The sequence below is a fragment of the Opisthocomus hoazin genome, chromosome 22, assembly GCF_030867145.1.
Source record: "Opisthocomus hoazin isolate bOpiHoa1 chromosome 22, bOpiHoa1.hap1, whole genome shotgun sequence".
NCBI classification, from domain to species: Eukaryota; Metazoa; Chordata; class Aves; order Opisthocomiformes; family Opisthocomidae; genus Opisthocomus; species Opisthocomus hoazin.
Genome location: NC_134435.1, coordinates 8,970,447 through 8,993,625, shown reverse-complemented (window position 1 = coordinate 8,993,625; position 23,179 = coordinate 8,970,447). Strand labels below are relative to the sequence as shown.

The 23,179-nt window shown below is 48.1% G+C and overlaps 2 protein-coding genes across 4 annotated transcripts in view; one reads left to right on the top strand and one right to left on the bottom strand.

Moving 5' to 3' along the window:
• Positions 1–12,057, top strand: part of ADAM19 (ADAM metallopeptidase domain 19) — a 34,995-nt gene extending 22,938 nt beyond the window's left edge. Inside the window, exons 13-23 of the mRNA XM_075441840.1 lie at positions 538–627; positions 1,886–2,081; positions 2,363–2,471; positions 2,996–3,200; positions 3,769–3,849; positions 4,912–5,020; positions 5,123–5,258; positions 5,488–5,554; positions 6,114–6,329; positions 8,774–8,920; positions 9,703–12,057. Coding sequence (XP_075297955.1) covers positions 538–627; positions 1,886–2,081; positions 2,363–2,471; positions 2,996–3,200; positions 3,769–3,849; positions 4,912–5,020; positions 5,123–5,258; positions 5,488–5,554; positions 6,114–6,329; positions 8,774–8,920; positions 9,703–9,777 — 1,431 coding nt within the window. The 3' untranslated portion in view covers positions 9,778–12,057. The remainder of the gene's footprint in view (positions 1–537; positions 628–1,885; positions 2,082–2,362; positions 2,472–2,995; positions 3,201–3,768; positions 3,850–4,911; positions 5,021–5,122; positions 5,259–5,487; positions 5,555–6,113; positions 6,330–8,773; positions 8,921–9,702) is intronic.
• An 82-nt stretch (positions 12,058–12,139) lies between these two features.
• NIPAL4 (NIPA like domain containing 4) lies at positions 12,140–22,484 on the bottom strand. Of its 3 annotated transcripts, XM_075441843.1 has the most exons (8): positions 22,377–22,484; positions 20,116–20,364; positions 17,355–17,411; positions 16,208–16,298; positions 14,965–15,125; positions 14,282–14,865; positions 13,793–13,837; positions 12,140–12,342 (listed from the first exon to the last, which is right to left on the bottom strand). In XM_075441843.1, exons 1-7 carry the CDS (start codon positions 22,411–22,413, stop codon positions 13,826–13,828), a joined length of 1,191 nt encoding a protein of 396 aa, XP_075297958.1. In that variant the 5' UTR covers positions 22,414–22,484; the 3' UTR covers positions 12,140–12,342; positions 13,793–13,825. The 3 variants fall into 3 exon arrangements, with proteins under 3 accessions (XP_075297958.1, XP_075297957.1, XP_075297956.1); XM_075441842.1 differs by lacking the exon at positions 12,140–12,342 and having other exon boundaries at positions 12,563–13,837; XM_075441841.1 differs by lacking the exons at positions 12,140–12,342; positions 13,793–13,837 and having other exon boundaries at positions 13,849–14,865.
• Between the last annotated feature and the right edge of the window lie 695 nt (positions 22,485–23,179).

Here is a 23,179-nt window from a genome sequence, read left to right as displayed (position 1 = left end):
TGTAAATGTATACACAATGTAAATCAAGGTTGTAAAGTATCGTGTCTAACTAAATTCACAGTATGCAGTACAATGCATCCCAGAATTCAGGGATGGTGTAATCCATGGTCGAACATTTAAAAAAGAAAAGAGAAAGTGATCTTAGATGTTGCAGTTTCATATAGAAGTTCACTTTGCCTATGGCTCCATTCTTGATAAGGATGGGGCTTCTCTTAGCACTGCGTCTCACTCTTCCAAATCCATACTTTGCCTAAGAAGACAAAAGGGGTCTGGAACCAGCAGCCCAGACTCAGTAGATGTAATGAGCACAACCTGTAGTATCCAGTCAGTCCGACACGGGATACAACTATGCAGTACTGTAATTCAGCACATGCTGGGTATCGCGAACTTAATGCGGAAGGAACGGTGTTACGTTGTTCGTGTATGATTCATTGTGCACGAGAACAGACAGATGCCAGCCTCACACTTCGATGCTCTGGCATGTTCTTGTCTGGAACATCTGCCTTGTAAACTCTGCTGCATCTCGCTCTCTTCCAGGAATGCAGTAACCCCTGCTGCGATGCCAGTACCTGCACCCTGAAGCTGGGTGCCGAATGTGCCCATGGCAGCTGCTGTCACCAGTGCAAGGTGGGATCTCTGGGTTTTCCTAAGAGAGGGGAGGGAATAATGGTGGTGGAAGTGTGAGGCTGAAAAATGGTGGGGAAAGGGGAGCAAACACAGCCGAACATGGAGTTCAGCTCCTCACCTGCAGGCAACATGGTCTGATTTTTAGGTGCACGGCTATGAGTGCAATCAAACTAGTGGGGTAATTTCTTCTGACTAATTTAACTGACTCGTGATAACTCAAGATGAGCTGTGAATGCTGCTGCAATGAAGTCACACTGTCTTTCTTAAACACTTAGGGATGGGATGAATCAGAAGGAATATTGCTCTCCTTTGGGTCTAGAACAAATCTAGACAGAGCTCTTGGAGCAAACACTTCCACTGGGGCTTAGGCTGGATGCTATCTTTGCTCTGAGCCCTCTTTTTCTGGGATGCAGCTGAATTTCTTTAGCCAAGGTTCTTGCTGAACGAACGCTAGCGAAGAGGATTGTACACGTGTGACCACTATCATTTTAAATCTCAGCTTTCCTTATGGAGGCTGGTTAAAAGGTGTTTCTGTTTTTTGGAGCTGAAGATCTCAAGCTTTGACAACAAATTAACTCAAAAATTAACAGAGGCACACATTTCTCCTAAGCTCATTTTTTTGTGTTTGCACATTGACTGTGTGCTCTTACTGACCTATCCTGAGCATGTGGAAAATAATTTTCCAGGAACCCACCTGAACTCACCCCTTTCACAAGAGACTTGGAAAATCCTCCTAGATGTAACTGTGTATGCCCTTCTGTTCTCCATGCCCATGGCGGACAGGACAAGAGTGAACTGGGTAAACTTGTAAGCAAGGGAGACATAAGTTACGCATTAGGAAAAAATATCTCCAGCAGAAACAAGTGTCAAACACTCAGACGAACTTCCCAAACAGGGAGGGTTTTGAGAACAGATTACACAAACATCTGTCAGAAATGGTTTAGATGAATCGGATCCTGTCCTAGGGTTGGGGGAGATGGGTTCTGTCCCCTTGAGATCTGGCAGCCTTGTTTTCTGTGCATGATCTCATCACTACCTAGGGAAGGAATACAGTCATTAATTTGATTCTACACACCCTGCCTGGTTGATGAGGTTACAGAGTCACTTGGATCACTGCTGACCTGAAAAAACCTAAGACAAGGTAGATGAAAAGACACATGCAAGATTTTTTTCTTATCTACAGGGAGACATTGTGCAGACATGAAAACACAAAGGAGCCAAGCAATAATTCAATTTTTTTCCTTCTGTGTCTTTTTAGCTGCTGTCTCCAGGAACACTCTGCAGGGAAAGATCGGGGCTCTGTGACCTCCCAGAATATTGCACTGGCGAGTCACCGTTTTGCCCCCCCAACTCTTACCAAATCAATGGGGCTTCCTGCGACGGCGGAAAGGCCTATTGCTACAGCGGCATGTGTCTCACGTACAAAGACCAGTGCCTGCAGCTGTGGGGGCCTGGTAAGGACACTACTTGCAGCGAAATACATTGTCCTTTGAACAGGCAAAGTTCTGTGGCATCCTGCTATTATTCACCCTGCGTAAGGCAGTAGTACCTTCCATACCCATTAGCGGTGCCAAAGTCTGAGGAGCCTCTTCTCCTGCCTTGCTTGCTTGGAGGAGGCAGCAAAAATTTCCCATGCTCAAACCATCACAGAAAACAAACAACTGAGTGGTTGGCATGGGGTAAGACGGGCTGCCAGGCTCCACAGGAATCAGCCATGTGAGTCTCTTCCACGCAGGAGCAAGGCCAGCACCAGACGCCTGCTTCGAGAAGGTTAATGCTGCTGGAGACATCTATGGGAACTGCGGGAAGGACATCTATGGCAACTACAGGAAGTGTGAGATGAGGTAGAAAGCAGAGTGGCAGCCAAGAGTTGCTCATTGGAGAAAATGTTTTTATATGTTACGGAATTATGGGCCAGTAGATAAAACTGATCCGTGCTTTTGTTTCATACTCTGCCTCCTGGGAAACCAGCTGCAGCCTTGTTGGACTTAGAGCTCTTACAACCGAAGCTTAAAATTTACCTTTTTCCCTGCCTTTTGCATTTTAAAACATCTAATTGATATTTTTTCAAAGCAACAGAAGAGAGGATTTTTCAAATCCATAAGCTAAAATGTAGCTTTTTAGCTGAGATTAAAACTTCTTAGTCTTATCTGTGATTTTGTTGAGGCTGGCCTACCCATGGGGACAATGAAATGGAACCATCAGTACCCATCAGACACTGTTGCTTGGCCTCGCTCTTGGGAGGTGCTTGTTCTTTTGCCATTGAACGATGACTCAACATTGCTGTTTTAATTTACATGTAGAGCTGATGCCTGAAAAACATTCAGAAAGCCAGAAATAATCACTTTAGCCTTTCCTTTGAAACCAGAGATGCTAAATGTGGGAAGATCCAGTGCCAGAGCTCTGCTTCCAAACCCCTGCAGTCCAATGCGGTGGCCATAGACACAACTATCCACATGCAGAGGACACAGCTGAGGTGCCGAGGGACCCATGTGTACAGATCTGAGAGTGAAGAGAAGGAGATGCTGGATCCTGGACTGGTGTTGACAGGAACAAAATGTGGGAGCCATCATGTAGGTACCATCCCGCCTTTAATGGCTTGGAGGACGTTCAGGGTATCACTTTTCCATCTGAATGATGCTTTATGGTTGTCAAGCCATTCATTTCTTATGTCTAATGCCTTTCTGGGGATTTTTATGTTTGTTAGAAAAATAATTTCTTAGAGGCTTCTGAGAAGCAATGGAAGAATACACACCAAAGGCCATACCTTCAGTCTTTGCCAGATGAAGTCCAGGGTCAGTGCTAAATTTGGGATTTGCTAGTTGATTGAGGTTGTCTTGCTTAGAAGTGAGGCACACAATTAGAAATCGGGACACCTGAGAGCTCCTGCACAGACTTGCCTCATGGACATGGCCAAGCTATTGACTTCTGAGCTCACTGATGCGTGTTAGCTGGGATTTAGGGTAGTGATGAAATCTTAGCTTGAGAACCAGGTTAGCTTCATGGCCTGTTGTTCTGCCCGTGGTATTACTTGTATTGCCAAGGTGTCTGGGACCCCACAAGTCACAAAATAACAGAAAGCAGTAATATGGTACATAATCCAAAGAGCTAACGCTGAGTTTTTGGATCCTTTCTCTGCAGGTTTGCTTTGAGGGACGCTGCCAGAACACATCCATCATCTTTGATTCTGAAAGCTGTAGCAAGAAGTGCCACGGGCATGGAGTAGGTGTCTGTCTTTTCCTCTCCTTTTTAGACTGAAGCAGGATGGGCTGCAATGCATCCGTGGATGCTTGTTCAGCTCAGTTCTGATACCGTGCTTAGGTTTGCTCTGGACTTTTGCTTCTTGATTATTCATTTGCAGACTCCTTTCATGTTTGATGCATTTTCTGGTCTGTGAGTGTCTGTTTGACATAGGATTTAAGAATGTCTACAGGAGGGATATGAACTGCAATGAATGAAAAACGGGAAGGGGTAATCTTCCAGAAAAATCTTCTGGGCCCAGTTTAGATTGAATAAAAAAAACATCAGACTTACTGAGGGAAAAATGTAGTAAAAAGACACATTCAGAACAGTTTATCCCAAACTGTGCTCTGCTGTGCCCCCAGGGGATGGAAAGAAAAGACTGGTGAGAATTTTTTATAGCTTTTGCTGATGTTTCTGGCACAAAATATCAGCATCTCTCCATCCCCATGGCTCAGTTAGGCAATGGAGAAGAGCGGTTAATACAGCAGCATGCAGCAGTGTGTGTCTCCCTGAGGCACCCAACAAGGAGAGGGACTCACCCCACTCTTTCATTCCCAGTCTGCTTCATTTCTTACGATCCATGAAGCTGTAGGAAGTGATTGTCAGTTATTCTGCAGAATCAACTTAAATGCTACGATTAGCACAGGACGTCCCTAGTCAGAGGGATCAGCATCCCGTCCAGGGGCTGCCTAACCAATAAAACAAATAGCAATGGGCCGAGCAATAAATCTAACAATAAGAAAATCTCACATGTGGAAGGGAAGACTCATGTCCTTCAGTTTAGAGATAAGAACAAGAGAAAGGCATCTCTAAATACTGTTTTTCTCCTGAATCCAGGTTACAGGCACTCCAGCTGAAGAACCTTTGTCTTTTGGAGACACTCTTCACTCCCTGAAAAGAAAATGTTTTCAGGCACTGAACTCCATATTTAGGCCAATAAGAGTTTCTTCTGTAGCGTTTTATCCAGCAAGGGCTTAACTTTTTCTAGCTTGCAGATGCTTTAGGAACTGGTGCTAAAGTCTCTGAATCTTCCCACTCCAGGTCTGCAATAACAACAAGAACTGCCACTGCAACTCGGGGTGGGCCCCCCCGTTTTGCAACAAGCAGGGGAGGGGAGGAAGCTTGGACAGCGGTCCCCCCATGCCCGAAGGTGAGTGGGACCGACTCTACTATGGTGGCACTTCAGAAGGACTTGAGTTAGATTGGGAGCAGAGAGTTTTCCATTTAATTAACTCTACTTTCTTGCCCTCAGGCCCTTCAGCAGTCGTGATAGCTCTCGCAGTCCTGGCTCCCATTCTCCTCCTCATTGGAATCATGTTTTTATTCTATTATCTGAAATGTTGGAGTAAATTTGCCATCTGTTCTCTAAAGAAGACCCCGCAGTTCAGGTAAATTGTCGGTGCTGTGCCTTTGTCTACTTGCGTCCACCCCCTTTCAGTGCCAGGGCAGAAGAGAAATTGCAAAGGCTGTGAGGAATGTAACTAAATTGGTTTGTTGGTACGGTCAGTATGTGCTTTTCATTTTTTTATTTCATTTAAAATACAATGGAAAATATGGCAAAGAAAATGGAGAAAACATATAAAGGAAATAACACTCTTTTCTTTCCCTCATTGTCAGTGACACCTCTGGAAACGGGCACGCAAACCCTGGCTTCAAGTTGAAAACCCCCCAGGAGCAGAGGAAGGTAGGGGCAAGGTCACCTTCCACCTCCCCGGGGAGAGACGCAGCCACCCTGAGACGTGGGATGTGGTTCCCTCTCACACTGCAATTAGGGAGGGGATTTATCAAAGGCTGGGAAAAACAGACAGACAACCCCTGTGGCTGAAAGTTTGTGGGAGCTGAATGTAGCACCTCTTTCCAGCCATTTCCATAAGGCAGGAGCTGGGATTTGACCAGGCTCGTGTGGCCTCTTGTCTCTTCTGATAGATCCTCTTCTGTGACATCCTTCTTTCAAAACTGTGGAAATTACAAACACTGGATTTATTTGCAGGTGTCACTTTTAATGATAATGCCTGAGTTACTCTGCTCTCTTCATTCTCATTTCTGCCTCATGATCCCAAATTTTCCCAGTCTTATCTAGTCAACACCTACTGGACATATAAAACACATAGCAGTGTTGCAGTCAATATTTTCTACTGTGTGGGCAGAAAACCTCATGCAGATCCTCAAAAGCGTGGCAGAGAGTAAAAAGGTGGTTTGAAGTGGAAGCACCTAACTCAGTCATTTGTGGATCTTCCGCACAGGTGATTGGCTTCCCTGAAATCCCATCAAAACCTCCTCCCCGGCAAGCTCCAGGCCTCCAAATAAACGCGCAGCACCCATCTGCCTCCTGCACTGGCTACAGCCGCGGCGTGGGGCAGCCCACCGGGCCAGCGCAGCCGGCACCGGTGAAGGATGTTGCCCGGCGGACACCCCCAAGCAGACCAGCACCTCTGGCTCCCAAACCCCCTGTCTCGCAGGTACGGAGCTGCGCCGCTGTCCTGCAGATGCAGTGTGACGGGAGGTTTGTTCCGAGGGAGGTGGGAGAAGCCTCTCTGACACTGGCATAGGGGTAGGGGTTAGCATGCTCGCTGCTGCGTGCTCCATCTCGCTGCAGGACAGTTACTGGTGGTCCTCCTCGCTTTGTAGCGTAGCTGGACGCCAGCATGCACAATTCCTCTTCATTCAGGTCTCCCGGTACCTCTGACCTGGACCTGCAGTCAGGTAGCCTGCATCACAAAGCAGCATTCACTTTCCCAAGATCAGCTAACATTTTTTAGCTGCAAATCAAATAGATGATCTGCCAGGAATGAAAGGGCTGCAAAGATTTTTCACTAAGCAAGTCTAACTTAGCCCCTCTTACCATTTGCATGATTTTATCTCCTGGAAACAAGCCCATTCAGAGACTACCAGTCAGTGATAAGCCTGAGGCTCAGTACTGAGCACAGGATCTCCATTCTTTGGGATGACCCCCCCAGGTATACTGCATTTGGCCATTCCTGGACTAAAGCCTTGGGAGCCTCAGACAAATTTTGATGTGGAGCCGAAATGGGACCTTTAGCAAGTTCCATAGGAAACACCAGACTTAACACACAATGACCCCATCTTACATGAGCATCCTAGCCATGAGGCTATTTTGAGGGTTATAAGGAAAGATTTACTTATCTTGCTGGCAATTTTGTTCTAAGCTTGGTACAGACCCCACACCCTTATGGAAAAGATGGCAAAACACTCAAACTGGTTAAAACCCATTTTACCAAAATATATCCCTACTAGCTTTTCTAGGTTAGGGCCAGCAAAAGGAGCAAAGAGCTCAGTTATGGGGGACAGCAGGAGGCTGGCTCCCAAGCAGTCACTCTCTGAAGTGGAAAACAAAATCGAAGTATATTAGTGAATGGGATTTGTTTCTGGCTGCATTGTTCCTGTGAACAGCTGGCATTTCAGCAGGAAAGAAAACTAAAACAAAAGCAGGAAGCTGACTCTAGTCAATAAGGAATAGGTATCCTTCCCAGCTGGTTGTTGACAAGTTCCCCACAATCTCCATTGTGTTCCCTCCCAACGCATCCAGTCTCTGTATATCAGTCAGACCTACTAGATGTGGCACTTTTGATAGGATTTCCAAAAGAAACCTTGCCATTTCTGGGTTGGAGGGCCATTTCTGGGTTGGAGGAGAGCCACAAGACATAGAAGGTACAGGGGAAGTCATTAATTTCACTGTTTGTTTGTCAGTGTCCTTCCTAGATGTTTGCAGTATGTGCCAGATTTGCTCTCTTGCTATTCCTATAGGAGCTCTTTGGACCCGGTGGTTGGTGGGATTTAGTCTGCCTTATCCTTCCTGCAGTCACAGGGCAAGGTCCTTGGAGAGCAATAGATTTCCAGGCATCGGCCGATGCAGCCGTTGAGCATCGCCTTTATGCATAGTGTAAGGAGACTGCAGGGTTTTTGTGTGCCCTCCAAGTTGTGAGTACAGCTGTGTTTATTAAATCGACACCTGTAAGCCAGCGACTTCGCACAGAGACTAAGCAACACCAGGCAGTTAGTTCTTGTGGGGGTAGCTCCTCCCTGGGGGCATGCTTTACACTGAAATTCATTAGACGAATGGAAAATATAATGCTCAGAGCATCCTATTAGGGACAGCTGTGCGCACAAACAAAGTCAGAACTGATTGTCGGTGGGTGCAGGGCTGCGTGTGCATGGGCACACGTGTGTGCATGTACTTACAATGTACAGGCATTGGATGGGGAATCATCTAGTGAGTGTATGCACGTGAAACTTGCTTCCAAACCCAAGTGCATCAATAAAGGGGTTAATTAAAAGGCTCTGGAATATAGCTTCCCTATTACTTGCAACATTCAAGGCTCAAAACTTCTGGATCCTTTAGCAGCCAGAATATGGCGTGATTTCAGCCTGTAGCTCCGTTTAGGAGGCAGAGCACGGTAACCCTGTTACCCTGTTTAGTTGTCCTCAGTTTGAAGCCAGCTGCCCAGCAGCCTCAAGCCAATCTTCCCAAAACTTGATAAGTGAAAAACTCTGTGTTTTGAAAACCACTAATCCCTTGCATAATACAGTAAGTAACAGCAGCAGCCACCCATGCTCCCTCTTTGCTTCAGAGAGGAAGAGCTCTTTGCAAGCATGGTTCTACCTGTATCCCTTCAGTCCTTTGTCTCAGGCAGGGATGCTGCAGGCTGAGTTGTGGTGGGGACTCTTGCCCAGTCTGCAAGGTTTCTCCTGTTTTTCATCATACAGCCACTGGATTGTAATAGCCCTGGGGCTAACTCCAAACCAGAGACACTGAGGTGTGCAGCTGCATACCCGATCTGCCATCTCAGACTTACAAAAAATTAAAATTTAAAAATATTCTCTCTGTTTTCAGGCCAGGCATCTCTCCAGGCTGAGAATTCAAAACTGTTTCTTTCTTGCGCAGGATATTTCTAGGCCCCGGCCACCCCAAAGAGCTTTGCCAGCTAATCCCATCCCAGCCAGACCCAGAGCCTGGCCAGGGAGCAGCCCTGCCATCTCGCTACCTCCTGTGCACCCCAGAACCCCAAGAGGACTCCAGCCTGTGGTGGAGGTAGGCACTGAGCGCGGTGATGGGAGGCACAGCAGTGTCCTCTCACTGCCGGGGAGTAAAACTACTCTGCAGGGACTAACTTTGCTATCATATGGCAAAAAGCCTTCAAGCACAGCCCCAGTGGGTGTGAACAGAGGGGCTGTTGGGTTGGTTGCCTTTAGTGCAGGGACCTCTGTTTTCACCTGTTCCCCTTTAAGTATTTACTAGGTTAGGCAAAACAGATAATTCAGTCCTCCAGATCTCTGAGCGCTTCCTCAGATAAAACATTTGTGTGAGTGGGGCTGAGCAAGGAGGGGGTGTGTGACCCAGAGTGGTTAGTGAAGAGCAGCAGAAGGTCCACGCAAGATTTGAGGACCCCCAGTATGGAAGAGAAACCCTCTCCAGCCTCTTTAGCCACGGCTAAGGAGACGTTTTCTCTGCAGGTAGTGTTTCCCACGAGTGTCCTTAAAAGGACAGTTAATAAGGGACTTCAAGTCACTGAGCTCAGCTCCCAAGCTGGACTCCTTCACACAAAACACTTCCACTCGGCACACCACAGGTGCTGCCTCCAGCCAACAACATACTTGAGGCCAGCTGTAAAAAATAGAAAAAACTGCATGAACTTCACTGTGCTCCTGGTGTGAGAGTTTCCTACGTGATGCATTGGGGTGCAAATGCATGTGACTGGAGACAGGTTTCTCCTGGCCCACTGTAACATCAGCTTCTGGAGAGGGACAGGGTAGCGTTTGCTCTTTCACCAGTGCTGACCCCTCTCTCTCTTCCCCATTTTCCATCTCACCCAGAATAATGGCGTCAGGACAGCTGGTGCTGCAAACTTCTTGAAAGTGGGACGACCGGGTGCCAGTGGGCACTCATGAAGCAGTTCCCAGCTGGCTCTGACCTTCACAGGGGACTGGAAGGCTTTCATCACACCAAAAAACATTTGCAGCCACAGACAGTGTCTCAGTTCCTCTCCTCTAGCTTCACCCGTTTCCTATGTGACTCAACGAGCTGCAGCCAGGCTTGGCAGGAGTGCCCCCAGGAACGGCGCTGGTACACGCCAAGCTGAACTCAGCCCTCTCTGCTGATGGCCTTTTCCATATAGGGATGACTTGTTTATACGGTATTTAAATATTATTGTGCAATATCCAATGCAGGGGTGGGGTGATGGGGGCTTCACGTGTTTTTAATCAGTTATTTAAGTGTTACCAGGGAGAACAAGCTGTCAGTGCAGGTGCCGACCCTGATGGGCTTTCATGTAAGACCCAGCCCTGTTGGCTGCCTCAGCCCATCCCCGCAGCTGCAGGAGCATACGCTGGTGCTATACAGAAACCGCTGCCTCTTGGGAGAGCAGAAGGCAGCCGCTGATAACTTTCTTCAGCTTATTCTCAGTTTACAGTGGGTGGCAAGTGGGGCCACAACAGGGAGCACACCAGGGAAATATTCACGGTTGAAACAACTTGTGGGTCACTGTGGATTTTGATTAGCTTTAACAGAGTGGTTTAATTATTTTTCCCATGTAACTGTCTTCAGCAAGAACGTTGCAACCTCTCTGTCCTCCAGCACTCGCTTGTCTCGCCTCAGTGCTGTAGGACCTGACAGCATCCCCAGCGTGGCCCGGGCGCTCCCATCCGTGTCGCTGGGACACAGTCAAGGTACGACAGGGAGATTCTCTGGCCAAGTTATGGCGCGAGTGGCTGGAAGGCAGCTCAGCAGCAGGCAGTGCTGAAGCCTCCTCTCCCACATACGGTACCATGGGTCAGTAGACACTTCTAGCACGTGTCTCCTCAGACTTCGGTCTGTGCTGAGCAGCAACTCAGCACAGGCTCTCTGCTCCCCATACCAGTGAGAAACCTACCTTAAAATTGCCCAGGTGGTAAAACAGCAGAAATATTAATGCAACATATGGTGCTTTTGTAGGGCAGCTTGTTTACTCCAGGGTTTTTCTCCAAGATGTGGATGGAAAGAGCTGTCTGTGTGCACTTTAAGCAGCTGATGGTTCTGACCCCAAGGACCCTCCCTTATGAATTTGGGGTTTTTTTCTCCTGATAGTTTGGGCTTTTGTACATTTTTTCTCAGGATTTTAAATTAAGACTTTTTGTTATGCCAAATTTTTTTCTTTTTTTTTCCTTGAAATGATTTCCTAGGAGAACACAGGGAATTCTGGAGCTATGGTTACAACAGTTCTGTTGTGTCTGATTTATTACGGACAAATCCTCAAACCGTGTGATTGCTGCTGCACATGTGAGAAACTGTATTATTGGCATAAAGAAAAGAAGTCTTTTCTGATGGTTCTCTTACCCTAAGCTCTACTGATTGGAAAAAAAAACAACAGATAAACTCTGAGCACTCATTAAATTTGTAGTTACATGTAGCAGTATATCTGTAGGATGACTTAAACCACTCTAATTTTTGCAACTTTACTACCTCTTTCTCCACAAGGAAACAGTACACAGGGTGTGTCTTGAATTTCTGGTTGATCCTTATCATGATCACTTTGGACATTTTCTTACTTTCTATATGCCTGGAAAACTAACCAACCTAAAATACTTCTTTCTGAAATAAGGGATGGCAAGCGAAAGATGTCAGCTTTCTATTCTTTATATGTCTTTTTCTATAGTTGGGGTATATTACATATAAACAATCTATATTCAAACAACCCCCAAATTTGTTGTTTCGTGGGGTGCAGGTAATGTGGCTGTGTAATGGCGTGTTTTACTGCTCAGTAAGCTGGGCACATGCTGTACATACACTGTGGTAGTACAGATTCAACCACAAGAGCTTGATCTTTTATCTGAGCCCTCACTGAAGACAGCAGCATCCTTCTGCTACAGCCCCTAACCTTTAACAAATGGCCAACAAAAATCACTAAGAGTATTTTCAGTGCATTTCATGTGAGCACGGGATCAAGCTTTTAAAAAATTCCCCAGGACACACAAAGCTCAGAGATCAACTGGATATGTCCAAACCCTCATGGAAAACCTTATTGCTGGAATATCATAAAGTCTCCAAAAGGAAGTTTTAAGTAAGTGCTTTTAAATTTTCATACGTGTGAAAGTCGAGCGAATGAGAACAGAGGAACTGCAGGAGGAGTAAAAGATGGTAAAACATTATTTTTTTGCAAGATAATGTTACTTGGGAGAACATATACCAAAATACGTCTCACTTTCTCCTGTGTCCACATATTAATGGTTTACAATAATGCTCTCTGCATCTATGCAAATACTTGAAGAATGCAATTCATTGTGCCTTTTGCCTAGTTTTAATAAATTTGTCAGTTGTCATTAACAAATAGTCTGTCAGTGTGAGCTATTTCGTCACCTTGGTTCAAATCTTCCTTCTGTGTGGCGTTTGTCCAGAGATGGCAGCGTAGCTGGAGGAATGGCTTTTATGAAATGCAGTTCTAGGCAGGGAGAAGGATGAGTCCTGTTTGCAATCTATTTCTAAAACAAAATGCATAAAGCATTACACCAATTAGGATGCTAAAAACAAAGCTGGTGATTTACTTGGATTATTTTATGCTACCGAAGGAGGTCGCTGCTGTCTCAGTCTGCCCCGATGCTCTTCCTGCTGCACTCGGCTGTCCTTCAACCTGTTTATCCTTTAGAGCTACGTCAATAAGACCAGAGACACCACTAAAAACTTTCAGATCCACCAGCAAAGTTTTTCGTTAGAAAAAGACTTTATTTCCCTTTCCACTTTCCAAATAAAAGTACTGAAATGTTACTAAAGCAAGAGATTGCATATTCATCACCCCCCAGCCCCAAGTTTCATTTGCTTGGCGATGCTCAGAGCCAGATATAACCAGGTCAGCATCTCAGATGGTGTCAGTGTGTGCCGTGGTCCAGGGCTAACCCAGCCAGAGCTGCCTCCGGACCAAGCCAGCCTGGCAAAGCCAGCTCAGGCTTCGCTGCTCCTGGTTTGGGATTTGCTGTGAGCAAATGGGCTCCAGTCTCCCTGTGCTACAATACCTAGCAGCGAGATGGGAGAAACTTCTAACTGTGGTAATACCTTCCCTTTTCACGCTCCAGCTGAAAATGTTATTTCTTTCATCACTTCATCCTCACCACTGATAAAAATCCAAGGGGGTTTTGAAGGTGAGCTGTGAGCAAGAGTCTAGGTAATATTCATATTATATTGAGAGAGCTTGAGAGTGGTGAACGGGACCACTCTGGGATAAACTGTATCCCTACAGCTCTGCAGAGCATCACCCTCTTATGCCTGTTTGGCTTTTAACACACAGCTTGTACCTCCCTCTAAACAACAACAACAAAAAAGCTTTTGGGCTTAAGTGATAGCAGGACAGGTCACGGGCCTCAGACAGTTGGGGGGCTCTCCAAGGTCAAGTCATTTGCTAAGGAAAACAAAATTACCACCTTAAAATTTACAGCCACTCGCTCTTTCAGGCTGAAAAGTTTTTCACAGACCACAAAAATTCTTGAAGATAGTGGCAGTGTTTCTCCTGACACAGGGTTTACCGTGCAGAACTTCCCAGCCTGAGCAGGGGCTGCTCCCTGCTCAGGTCAGGTCTGGACCAGGCCCAGGAGCTTCACCAACCACATCAACACAGCCTGGGCACCACAGCTGCTAAGGGAAAAACCCAAACAAACAAAAACCCACATAAAACTAATTAATGCTGTGCTGCAGGGAAACTCCTGCACCTCACAAAGAGAAAAAAAAAAAAGCTGAAAAAGACTTCTCTGCCACGGGCCTGTAAAAACACTTTATGGCTTGGGTCCTGCCACTGCGCCTAAGTGAGCGCATGTTCCAAAATTCACCATGTTGTTCCCATATTCACCGATATTCTTGTCCCATGTTTGCCAAGCAAGTAATTTAACATGGATGAGCAGAGTCTGAATAGTAGCCGTACGCCCTTCAATCCTCGTCTCTCACCTCCGTTTGAGATACTGGTGTGTATTTTACCGGTCACGCAAGCGTCTAGAAAGGGGGAAAAAAAAAAAAAAAGACAAAACCACCGATTAGTGACTTAATCAGGGCCTGGAAATAAACACATCAATGGCCACCCAGGGGAAGGAGTGCAAGAGTAAACATTATTCCTGCCAAGAATAAGTGATGGGAAGGGGCCTCACAGTGGAGTTTTGTCCCAGGAGTATCATATTTCAAGAGGATTTTTATTTTCAGTGGCTGCATGTATTAAAGCCCAGTGAGGATTAGATATACCCCTTGCTGCCACACCATAAGAAAGATCCAATCCAAAATCCCTTGGCTTGACCTTACCAAGCTTTGGATAAGACACTGTTGGTTTTATTTTCTGCTTTTGCTTTTTTAAATTGCTCATTAGCATCTGAAATATTGCCATCAACTCATTCACCCAATCCCCAGACCCTCAGGTATAACGTGCTAGGTGTAAATCACGAATACTTTGGGTTTATCCTCTGGGGCGATGCTGGAGTTGTCCACCTCTATCAGGATGTTCTTGTCATCTTGGGTGGCTGGTGCTTGCTGTCCACCCTGGAGGACTTGTGGTAGATTCTCTAAACTTACGTCCATGTCTTTGAAGGCATGAAGTAAAAACACCCCCAAAATGATGGTGAGGAAGCCACAAACTGTCCCAATGATGTCCACTACAGTCATGGTGACCCACTCCTTAAAGAGGATGATGGAAGTTGTGATGACAATGGTGGTGAACAGCACATAGTAAATGGGAAACACCAAAGAGGTGTTAAAAATGTCTAGAGACTTATTGAGGTAGTTAATCTGTGTAGTGATGGATGCCACCAGCGTAATGACTAGGATCCACGTCAATGGGTGCTGCAGCACAGGCTGGCCAGCAAAGAAGCCCTTGATGGCAATACCCAGGCCCTTGACCGAGGACACGGAGAAGGCACCAATAACGGAGCAGATGGTGAGGTAGATGAGAATGTTGCTCTGGCCATAGCGGGGTGCGAGGTAGAAGATCAGGAGGAGGCAGACAGCCAAGAGGATCGCAGCATAAGCAAGGAAACCTGGAAGAGGGAGAGAAATACTCAAAACTGAGAATGGATGGGGGACAGAGCAGTACACACTGCCCAGCTCCAAAAGAGACAACACAACTTCCTGAGTACCTGGCTCTTTCAATTTAGACAACAGTTCATCCAGAGTGGTGACCTCCTCATCCTCTGGGGCATGTATCACCATCACGGTGCTGCCCACGAGGCTGAGCATGCAGCCCAGCTTTCCCAGCAGGTTGAGCCGTTCTCCAAGCAAATACGAAGACAGGATGGCACTGCATGGGACAGTAAAATAACATCAGCTGGTGCTTTAAAGTCCTTTAAAGAAGGAACATCAGTTAAAAATATGGTAAAGAACGCCTTCATGTGATACAAAGACACAAATTTGGATGAAATTTGTTGGATTCCAGTGTGTTAGTACACAATCGTGTGGCATCTACTGACAGTTGAACCTGCAGAGATGCAGGTGTGACCTGTAGATCACAGCTCATGCATCAGCAAGGTAAAAAAATGCTGAATGTGTTAGCGCATTCTCAGGAATATTTTCGGGTCTCCAGATTCGCTAATGAGCTGTTGCACATTACGAAGCATTTAGTGCCCAAGGAAATGAATTCAAGTACCAGCATAACAGAGAAAAAATAACCTAACAACAAAAGAGTTACCTTAATTTTAACTAAATCTAGAACTATTAAGCCCCAGAGAAACTCTGAAGGTACTGGGACTATAGATATATCTGCAAAAATACCTAGCTGTTGTCCATAAAAATTTGGGGCAAGATACCAGAAGAGTCCCAACACACAGTTTGCTTATGCATTTTACAACAACAGTCCTTCTAAAAACCTTTAGTACCCGGAGTCATGTGTTTTTATATGAATCTCTTTTTTAAAAATTAACAAAAAAAAAGGGTTTCAGCCCTTTTGGCAACAGTATAAAACCACAACATCAGAGCCAGGAAAATAAAAGCCGAATGTAAGACAGTTTAAAACAAGCCTGTTATTATTGACCCCTTCAGAATTTTTAGTACTGTTCACTACCAAACTAAAAAACCCCATCATCGCATTGGCTAAAGAGCTGGAAAAAGGAAGGAAGTAACACTGATATTTATTGATAATTTAACCTGAAGTGTATGTGGCTGCTATTCGCATGCAGCACTTCCAGAAGGGCACGCTACTTAATTCAGTGGTTTCCAAACAATCCCCCCCAAAGAAAAACAATTGTTAGAGCTTTTTTTAGAAAACAGACATTTTTTGCTATCAGCAGAATATTTCATGTTAGCATCACTTCAAATCTTTCTATCTTACAAGACAAACAGGCAAACAAAAAAAGGCAACTTGCAAACTGTAGACACATAAATCACCTTATGAGCACACTCAGAGCTCCCAGTGGCGTGACTATAGTTGCAGGAGCAAAGGCATAGGCGGCGAAGTTGGCAGCTTCCCCTCCACCCACTAAACAAACAGAAGGAAAATAAATACCAGTGAGGTACAGCATACTTTTTCTGTTTTCTCTTGTGGGCTTGTGAAGTGGTAAGACATCAGTTAGAGAATGGATTTTATCATGGAGGTTTCATGCTGCTTCTAAACAGGGCCAGATAGTGGGTGAAAATCTCTCCGTTGCGAATGGATGGAAGCAGAGAGGCACCCCTGGAGCCCCACACCCCTGTGGAGAAAGGCTGAGGGTGCCAGGGCTTGGCCACCTCACAGTTGACCCATGGGAGCTCATCAAAGCCCCACAGCCCAGCCAGGCAGCTGCAGTGTGTCTGGGCAATTACTGAGGGGGTGGGCAGTTGTGGGGGCCCCTACATCTACAAAGTGTCTCCTCGGGGCTGCAGTGTCACCTTCTGGCTGAGCTGGCTGCGTCCCCTCAGCAGTGGGTGTTGGGTGCTTGCCTATGGGTTGTGCACCGGTGGTTGTGCAGGAGGAGCTGCAAGGGCAGAGCGAGGTGGGGGCACCTTGAGCAGCTGCTGCAACAGTGAGAGCCGGACAAGACTGCTCTGAAAATCTCTCTGCTGCTCTTTGCACAGCTGTGAGCTCAGCTGGAGAAGATACTGTGATGTTGCAGCATGAGAAGAAGGATTTAAGGCTTGCTCTAAGGCAAAGCAAGTTTTGCTCAAGAAAGGAGCTGCTGCCAACACAAGCTAGTCCTTGCTATCTCCCTTCTGCTGCGGCAGCAAGCTTTCCCAGAGCCCTGGGCACACATGGGAGGCTGTTTGCCCTGTGCCTGGTACACAGACAGACCAGCCATCTGCTTTATTAAAACCTGCCTTTTCATGCTTTTGAGTGGGTAAAACTGAGCTAGCAAGTGCTACCAGCCCTGCAGGAGGATGGTGGGGGAGATCCTGCATGGCTCACTGCCTCCGCTCTCCTTGAGGTACCTTTGCTGAGGATGGGGGACCTCACCAGAAAAAAGGCTTGGAGCCACCAGATGCTGAGCTCATTCCACACCTGATTCACGGAGACAGACCCTGGAAAAGCTGGAAACCCAGGGAAATGGATTCTACTTACTGGTTAACAAGCCAGCCCACCAGAACCAGTCCTTCAGGTAGCCGTGGCCTCCATCTCCTGGAGAAGTAAAACACACAGGTACAGAGGAGTTAATAACCATGTTCTCCAGAGAAAGAGATGAGAAATGTCCCTTTGGAGAGGGATAAACTGCAAGGGGCAGAGTGTGACAAAGAAAACGGTCTGGAAGGACAGAATATGCAGACATGGCATCCTGCGCAGAAATTGCATTATGTTGAGTCAAAGCATTAGTGGAAGCTGGCACTTAGGACTGGACAATGCAAATAAAATAAAAGCAGTTGTTTAATCCTGGTCAGCAATGGGAAGTGCACCCACTGCCCCAAAGCCACAGAGGTTATTGGCCTGGGGTGCAGCCTGCAGGCTGCCCTTCAGCCCTGAGAGCTGCAGTCATCCTCGCTGGTCTGTCAGGGTGCATCGGTCCCTACAGCCAGCAATGAACACCCCAGCTGAGCGCTCACGGTCTGGTCGTGTCTCATCTTGCATGTTCCACTTGCCTGCTCCCTGTGGGGTACTCCTGGATGAGAAGGACGAAGGATGGCAGGGGCTGCTCTGTGCTGGGTGCTCCCCACCCAAAGGCTGCTCCCTGGGACGCTGCCACCCTGCATCCCACCCGCGGGGAGCCTGCGCTTCACCTCGCATCGCTATGGCTCGCTGACGAGTCTTGCACAGGGGCATTAAGGTAAGGCCATGTGTTTTTCCAAAACTAGCTCAAGGGGGGGTTATAGCTATGAAGGATGAAGAGGGGAAAAACTGGTCGGTTGCTCCGTGTGGGCACGTGGTGCCATGGTTCGTGTTGCTGCACGGTTGTGGTGAAGGCTTCCTGCGTCCTGTCCCAGAAGCTATCTGCTTCTTTTGTACACTGCTTTGTGTCAGAGTTGTATCGTCAGACCTCAGCCTGAACTGCCAGAAATCCTGATGTTGGCTTTATGTGGAACAGTCATCAGGTGACTGAGCGCTTCTGATGAAAAATGATTCCTGGCGTTGGAACAACTAAAAGAATGAAAATATGCATGTAAATGAGGAAGAATCGACATAATTGTTTTCGGAACTAATCCAGCTCTGGTCTTAACCCACAAGTTGTTAGATGTAAAGAGCTTGAGCCTGCAGACATTGTGAACCCTGATTTTCCTGGGTCAGAGAGAGATCATGTTTTTGAGATGTCTGACCTGACCAAAGCTGTCAATAACAGCAGCATTTGACCTGCCTTGGGGAACAGTGGTGTGCTCAGATAGCAGGGCTGAAACGCTGGAACTGAGAGACTAAAGGGCAAGATAGGGAATGGGGGAATGAAGAGACAGACAGGAATTTGCTAGAATTCAGCCTCTTCTGGTTCCTCAAGTTCACAGACACTCAAGTTCAAATGTTATGCTTTGGTATTCCTTAGAAATTTCTGGGTTTGTTTGTTTGTTTGTTTTTCTTAAGAACTCTTTTTGTCAGCTGCAGCTTTATGTTATTAACCTCTAATTCCTGGTTAAACATCCTGAAAAATAGGGAAGGGTTTGCTCTTGTCTTACTCGCTTGGCTCTGTTGTGAGAGGAGTTCATAGACGGAAGGAGGAGAGACACATCTACAATTTAAACAATACTGATATTTCATTGTGTGAATATAATGCCAAAAAAGCCAACCCATCTCTGAGTTCAGCAGTTGCGTGGGGCCAGCTGAATGGTGGAGGATGGAGACGGACTTGAGGCTGGCCTGTGGCTCAGGTGCTGTTGGTAGCTTTGCTGGTTGGCTGTGGAAGGTCACCCCATCGTCCCATGCCTCTGTGTCCCCATATGGGGACACAGTAAAATGGGGATGGTGATCTTTACTTCCTTTGTAAAATGATTTAAGAATTGTTCCTAGGCCAGAACTGGGAAGCAGTAGTATTTCAATTATCATTATTTTGTTTTGTAGTTATGCAAGTAGGTCAGCTGCCAGGTAGGACTAACGCTGCTGCTAGAGCACGTTTGCCATGCTGATGCGGTGCGTCCAACTCCACGGTGCAATTCCGCTGCAGGCAGTGCTCCTCCACCATTTCCCATCTGTATATACAGGCACATAAACACAAGCCTCGCCCTAAGAGCTTGGTGCTAGAGGGAAGTTATCTAAGCATTGCTGAGCAACATACCTCACAAGTACCCTTTTGAAAGCCACAAGAAGAGTTCACACAGATCGCAGGCATGCAGTCCTGCATTAATAAATGGCTCTTGCTAATGCAATTAAAGCACGTGGGGCTGCATCTTTGTCCCAGCAACTTGGTGGCAAAGCTGTCTAGTGCATCAGTAAGACGGAGAGTGGGGTCAAAGAGCTGTGCTGTTCTGCTCCAGTCTGTGCCACGGTGATGTACCTTTGTGCAAAGGGGCCCACTTCAAAATGCTTTCAGCACTCCGCTTCCTCCTGGCCTCGCACTTTCCCATGTAAGAGCTGTGATGGGCCTGTATTGTTCTTCTGGTGGGTGCACATCTGATCACACAGTGCACGTGACTTGCTATTTGTGGTGCAAGGCAAGGGAATGCTGCTTTTAGCCCAGCCCTTCCAATATGCAGCTCTGTAAGTTAGCTCCTCAGCTCCAGCACAGCACTGCTCTCTGGGTCTCACACGCAAAAATGCATCCACAAAAGGTCTTAGTTACGTTGCTGATGGCAGGCTGACATGCGTACCCAGAGGTGTTCCCTTGCCTTACCAGTGCTAGAGTTTGGATGATGCGTGTGGTTCTGGCAACAGGTCGTCCTTCTCCCTCCTGCCCCCCCAGAAGCCTTACCTGCCCTGGTGCCTCCCTTCTCCACCAGCCGCAGCAGCCCCTTCTTCTTGAGGATGACGCTGCTTCCGATGAGGAAGCTGGAGAAGACAGCCAAGCCCAGGCCAATCCAGAATCCATAACTGCTTTCCAGCCGATTTACCCAGAAGTCATCCAACGTCCCATTGTCCCGGACGGAGTCAGATGGGTCAGCGTTGCTGATCACTTGGCACACGACCCGGTGGGAAAGGCACGAAAGCGTGACCAGGGACCCTGTGAGACCACCGTGGGGATAAGCCAGCAAATTACTGATATGACTCAACATTGCCTCTGTTGGCCTTTTGTCCTGGGTTTGGCCAGGACAGGGTTAATTTTCACCGGTCTCCAGGAAGGGGCACAGCCGGGGGGTGGGGGCTGACCCCACACCATGTGAGGTCACGCTGGGTTCTTGGGGGGGGGGGGGCGGCCCGGCGGGAACGCTCTCGCGGCTCGGGAGCGTGCGGCGCCGGTGCAGTCCAAGAGAGCGGGTCTGTTTTTGTCGTGTTTTCTCCTTATCTGTATCGTTGTTGTTCCTGTTTCCCTCTGCTGTTCTGTTAAACTGCCCTTATCCCGACCCACCAGTTTCTGCCTCTTTCTTTCCATTCTCCTCCGCATGCTGGCGGGGGGAGGGGCGGCCGCGTGGCGCTTTTGTTGCTGGCGGCAGCCGAAACCAAAACACCTTTGGACTCATTCAGGTGTCCCTCTGAACAGCCACCCGTGCTGACACCATAACTGCACATCCCCACAGCTCTCAGAAACTCAGGACACCTCTTTACTCACATGTGGAAACGACAAGGTGTTGAGTGACAGATTTATGGCGTGCAGTTCAAGCAGCTTGTTGACACTGAACGTGTCTGCCAGGCTACACACTGCACTGGAAGGTCACAAAGACCACTATAACAATGTAATCTGCATTTCCAAATATCTATGCCAGAGTCCCTCCACCAAACTCCGATGTTATGAGTTTGAACTATGCGTTATCAGCACACGACCTTGCTGATTCAGAGGCTTTGGTGCTTTCCAGCCAACTAATCCTTGCATGTGCCAGCTCGTCTGCAGCTTGCAGCTTTGGGTTTAATGTGGAGTGACGCCACTACTTTGTAAGTGCGCGTCTGTTCCAGCTCTGTGTACCGAGTGGTGCTGTGGGACTGCTCGTAAGACAACAACAGGCTTGTCTTGGACTAAAGTTTCGTCTCTACATTGCCTCTACTGTCTAATGGTTTTATTCTACCTGTTTGCAGAGTGCCTGAGCGCTCGTAAAGCACGCCAAGTCCCGCCAGTGTGGAAGGATTGAAAGCACTCATGGTTTGCTGCTGCTAAGACCAAAAGCACTGAACGCCCGTGTCTCTAGCCAAGGTGTGTTGCTGTGTGTGGGCGGGAAGATTGCTGAGTTTCTTCCTACTCTCACACTCCTACCACACCCAGCAGCACATCTTTCTATTGCAATCTTCACTCTGAGTGTAGTAAAGGCAGCGTGACTGCGTCCGTTGGAGCAAACAGCCAGGTGGAGCGTCACGGAAGGCCCTGTGCAGTAAGAGACTTTAAATTTCTGCCTGAACTCACGTAGGAATTATGGAGCAAGTATTTGTGTTTCTGTGGCCGAACTGCTGGCAGTGCTGCCAGCAGCCTGGGCATGGGTCCCACTGTTTTCCTGAACTGAGAGACTGGCTTAGACCTTCTGCAGCTGCACCCCATGTGCCCTGCACATGTAGCTGAGGATTTGGAACCGAACCAGATCCAAACTTTTCCCAATGGGAAAAATCCCAGTGACTTTCTAGATGGGTTTCCAAAGACTTCCAAACAGGTTTCTTTTCTAATCAAAAAACCACCCTTGATTGTGGAAATATTTCCTGGGGAACGGGGAGGACGTCTTGCCTCCTCGGCTGGGTAAAAGCCTCCACGACGTGCTACTGAGCACCAGCATAAGGCAGTGGGACGGGGCGATCACCGACTGGGTTAGGTGATCTTTAAAGGAAAAAAAAGAATCTTGGCTTCTCTGTACCCGCTGTCAGGCTGGCACGGCGCAGCGCTCGCCGCTGGCAGAGCAGGCTCGGGGTGGCTTGCGGGTGAAGTGAGTTTCCCCGTTCCTATACAGACCTCGGAGAAAGAAAGGAAAAGCAATCCCAAACCCAGAAACACGGAGCAGTGCCGGGGAGCCGGGCGGGGGATAAGGCCGGGGGTGCAGCCCCCCTGCCCGGGACCCTCCCGCCGCTCCCCGGGGTCTGCCCCGCTGCCCCCGCACCCACCGTTGCTGCAGCTGCCGTTCGCCTCCAGCCGCTCCATCCCCTCCGCACGGCTCAGCGCATCCCGGCGCCGGGGGCAGCAGCGGCTGCTGGCGCGACTGGGCAGGACTGGGCCGGGCTTGCCGGCACCCCGGTGCGGCCGGCTCCTCCTCCGGGACGGGACGGGGCCGGGCCCGGGGCCGGCTCGGCGCCCCGGGCAACCCCCCGCAAGCCCCCGGCCCCGCGGAGGAGCGCACGGCGGCAGCAGCGGGTGGGCTCGACGGCCCCTGCGCGGAGACGGGGCCGGGCTCCCCCGGCCCAGCCCGGAGGGGGCTGCGGGGTCTCCTTGCTGGAGGGGCTGGGGAGGGCGCGGGGGGGAGCAGGAGGCGAGCTGTGGGGTGCCGGGTGTGCGCTGAGCAGGTTGGGCACCCCGCAAAGCTCGGGGCTTCGCACGTGTGCAGGGAGCGGCGGAACAGAATTTAAAAGGAATCAAGAGAAATTAAATCCCAAGCAGCGTTTGTACTCCTGAAGATCCCTCCTCTTACTAAAAGAGACTGTAACTGCAGTTAACACAGCAGGGAAACATTTCCAAAAGTGTCCTGTTGCTTCAAGCACCGGTGGTTATTATCCTCTGCTTAGAACTATGGCTGCGTGCAGTAGGCTGTAGGACTTGAGGATGAGGTTGGGAAACATGTAGAGGTCTAGGGAAGATGGATTTATCCTAATGGAAGTTCTGCAGTGGGTGCGGGGTTTCCTGCATCACGCACTCGCCGGGCAAAGGCATGCTCTCTGCTGAAGGTCACGCCACGTTTCCCTAATGGACCTTC

Bases quoted from the DNA above. Each gene is read 5' to 3' on its own strand.
- NIPAL4 (XM_075441841.1), bottom strand. From the start codon at position 22,413: ATGGAGCGGCTGGAGGCGAACGGCAGCTGCAGCAACG. The intron at 20,365-22,376 runs GTGGGTGCGGGG...GTGGTCTCACAG, and splicing joins GAACGGCAGCTGCAGCAACG to GGTCCCTGGTCACGCTTTCG. The intron at 14,866-14,964 runs GTACTCAGGAAG...TCCCTCTTCCAG, and splicing joins GTCTAAATTGAAAGAGCCAG to GTTTCCTTGCTTATGCTGCG.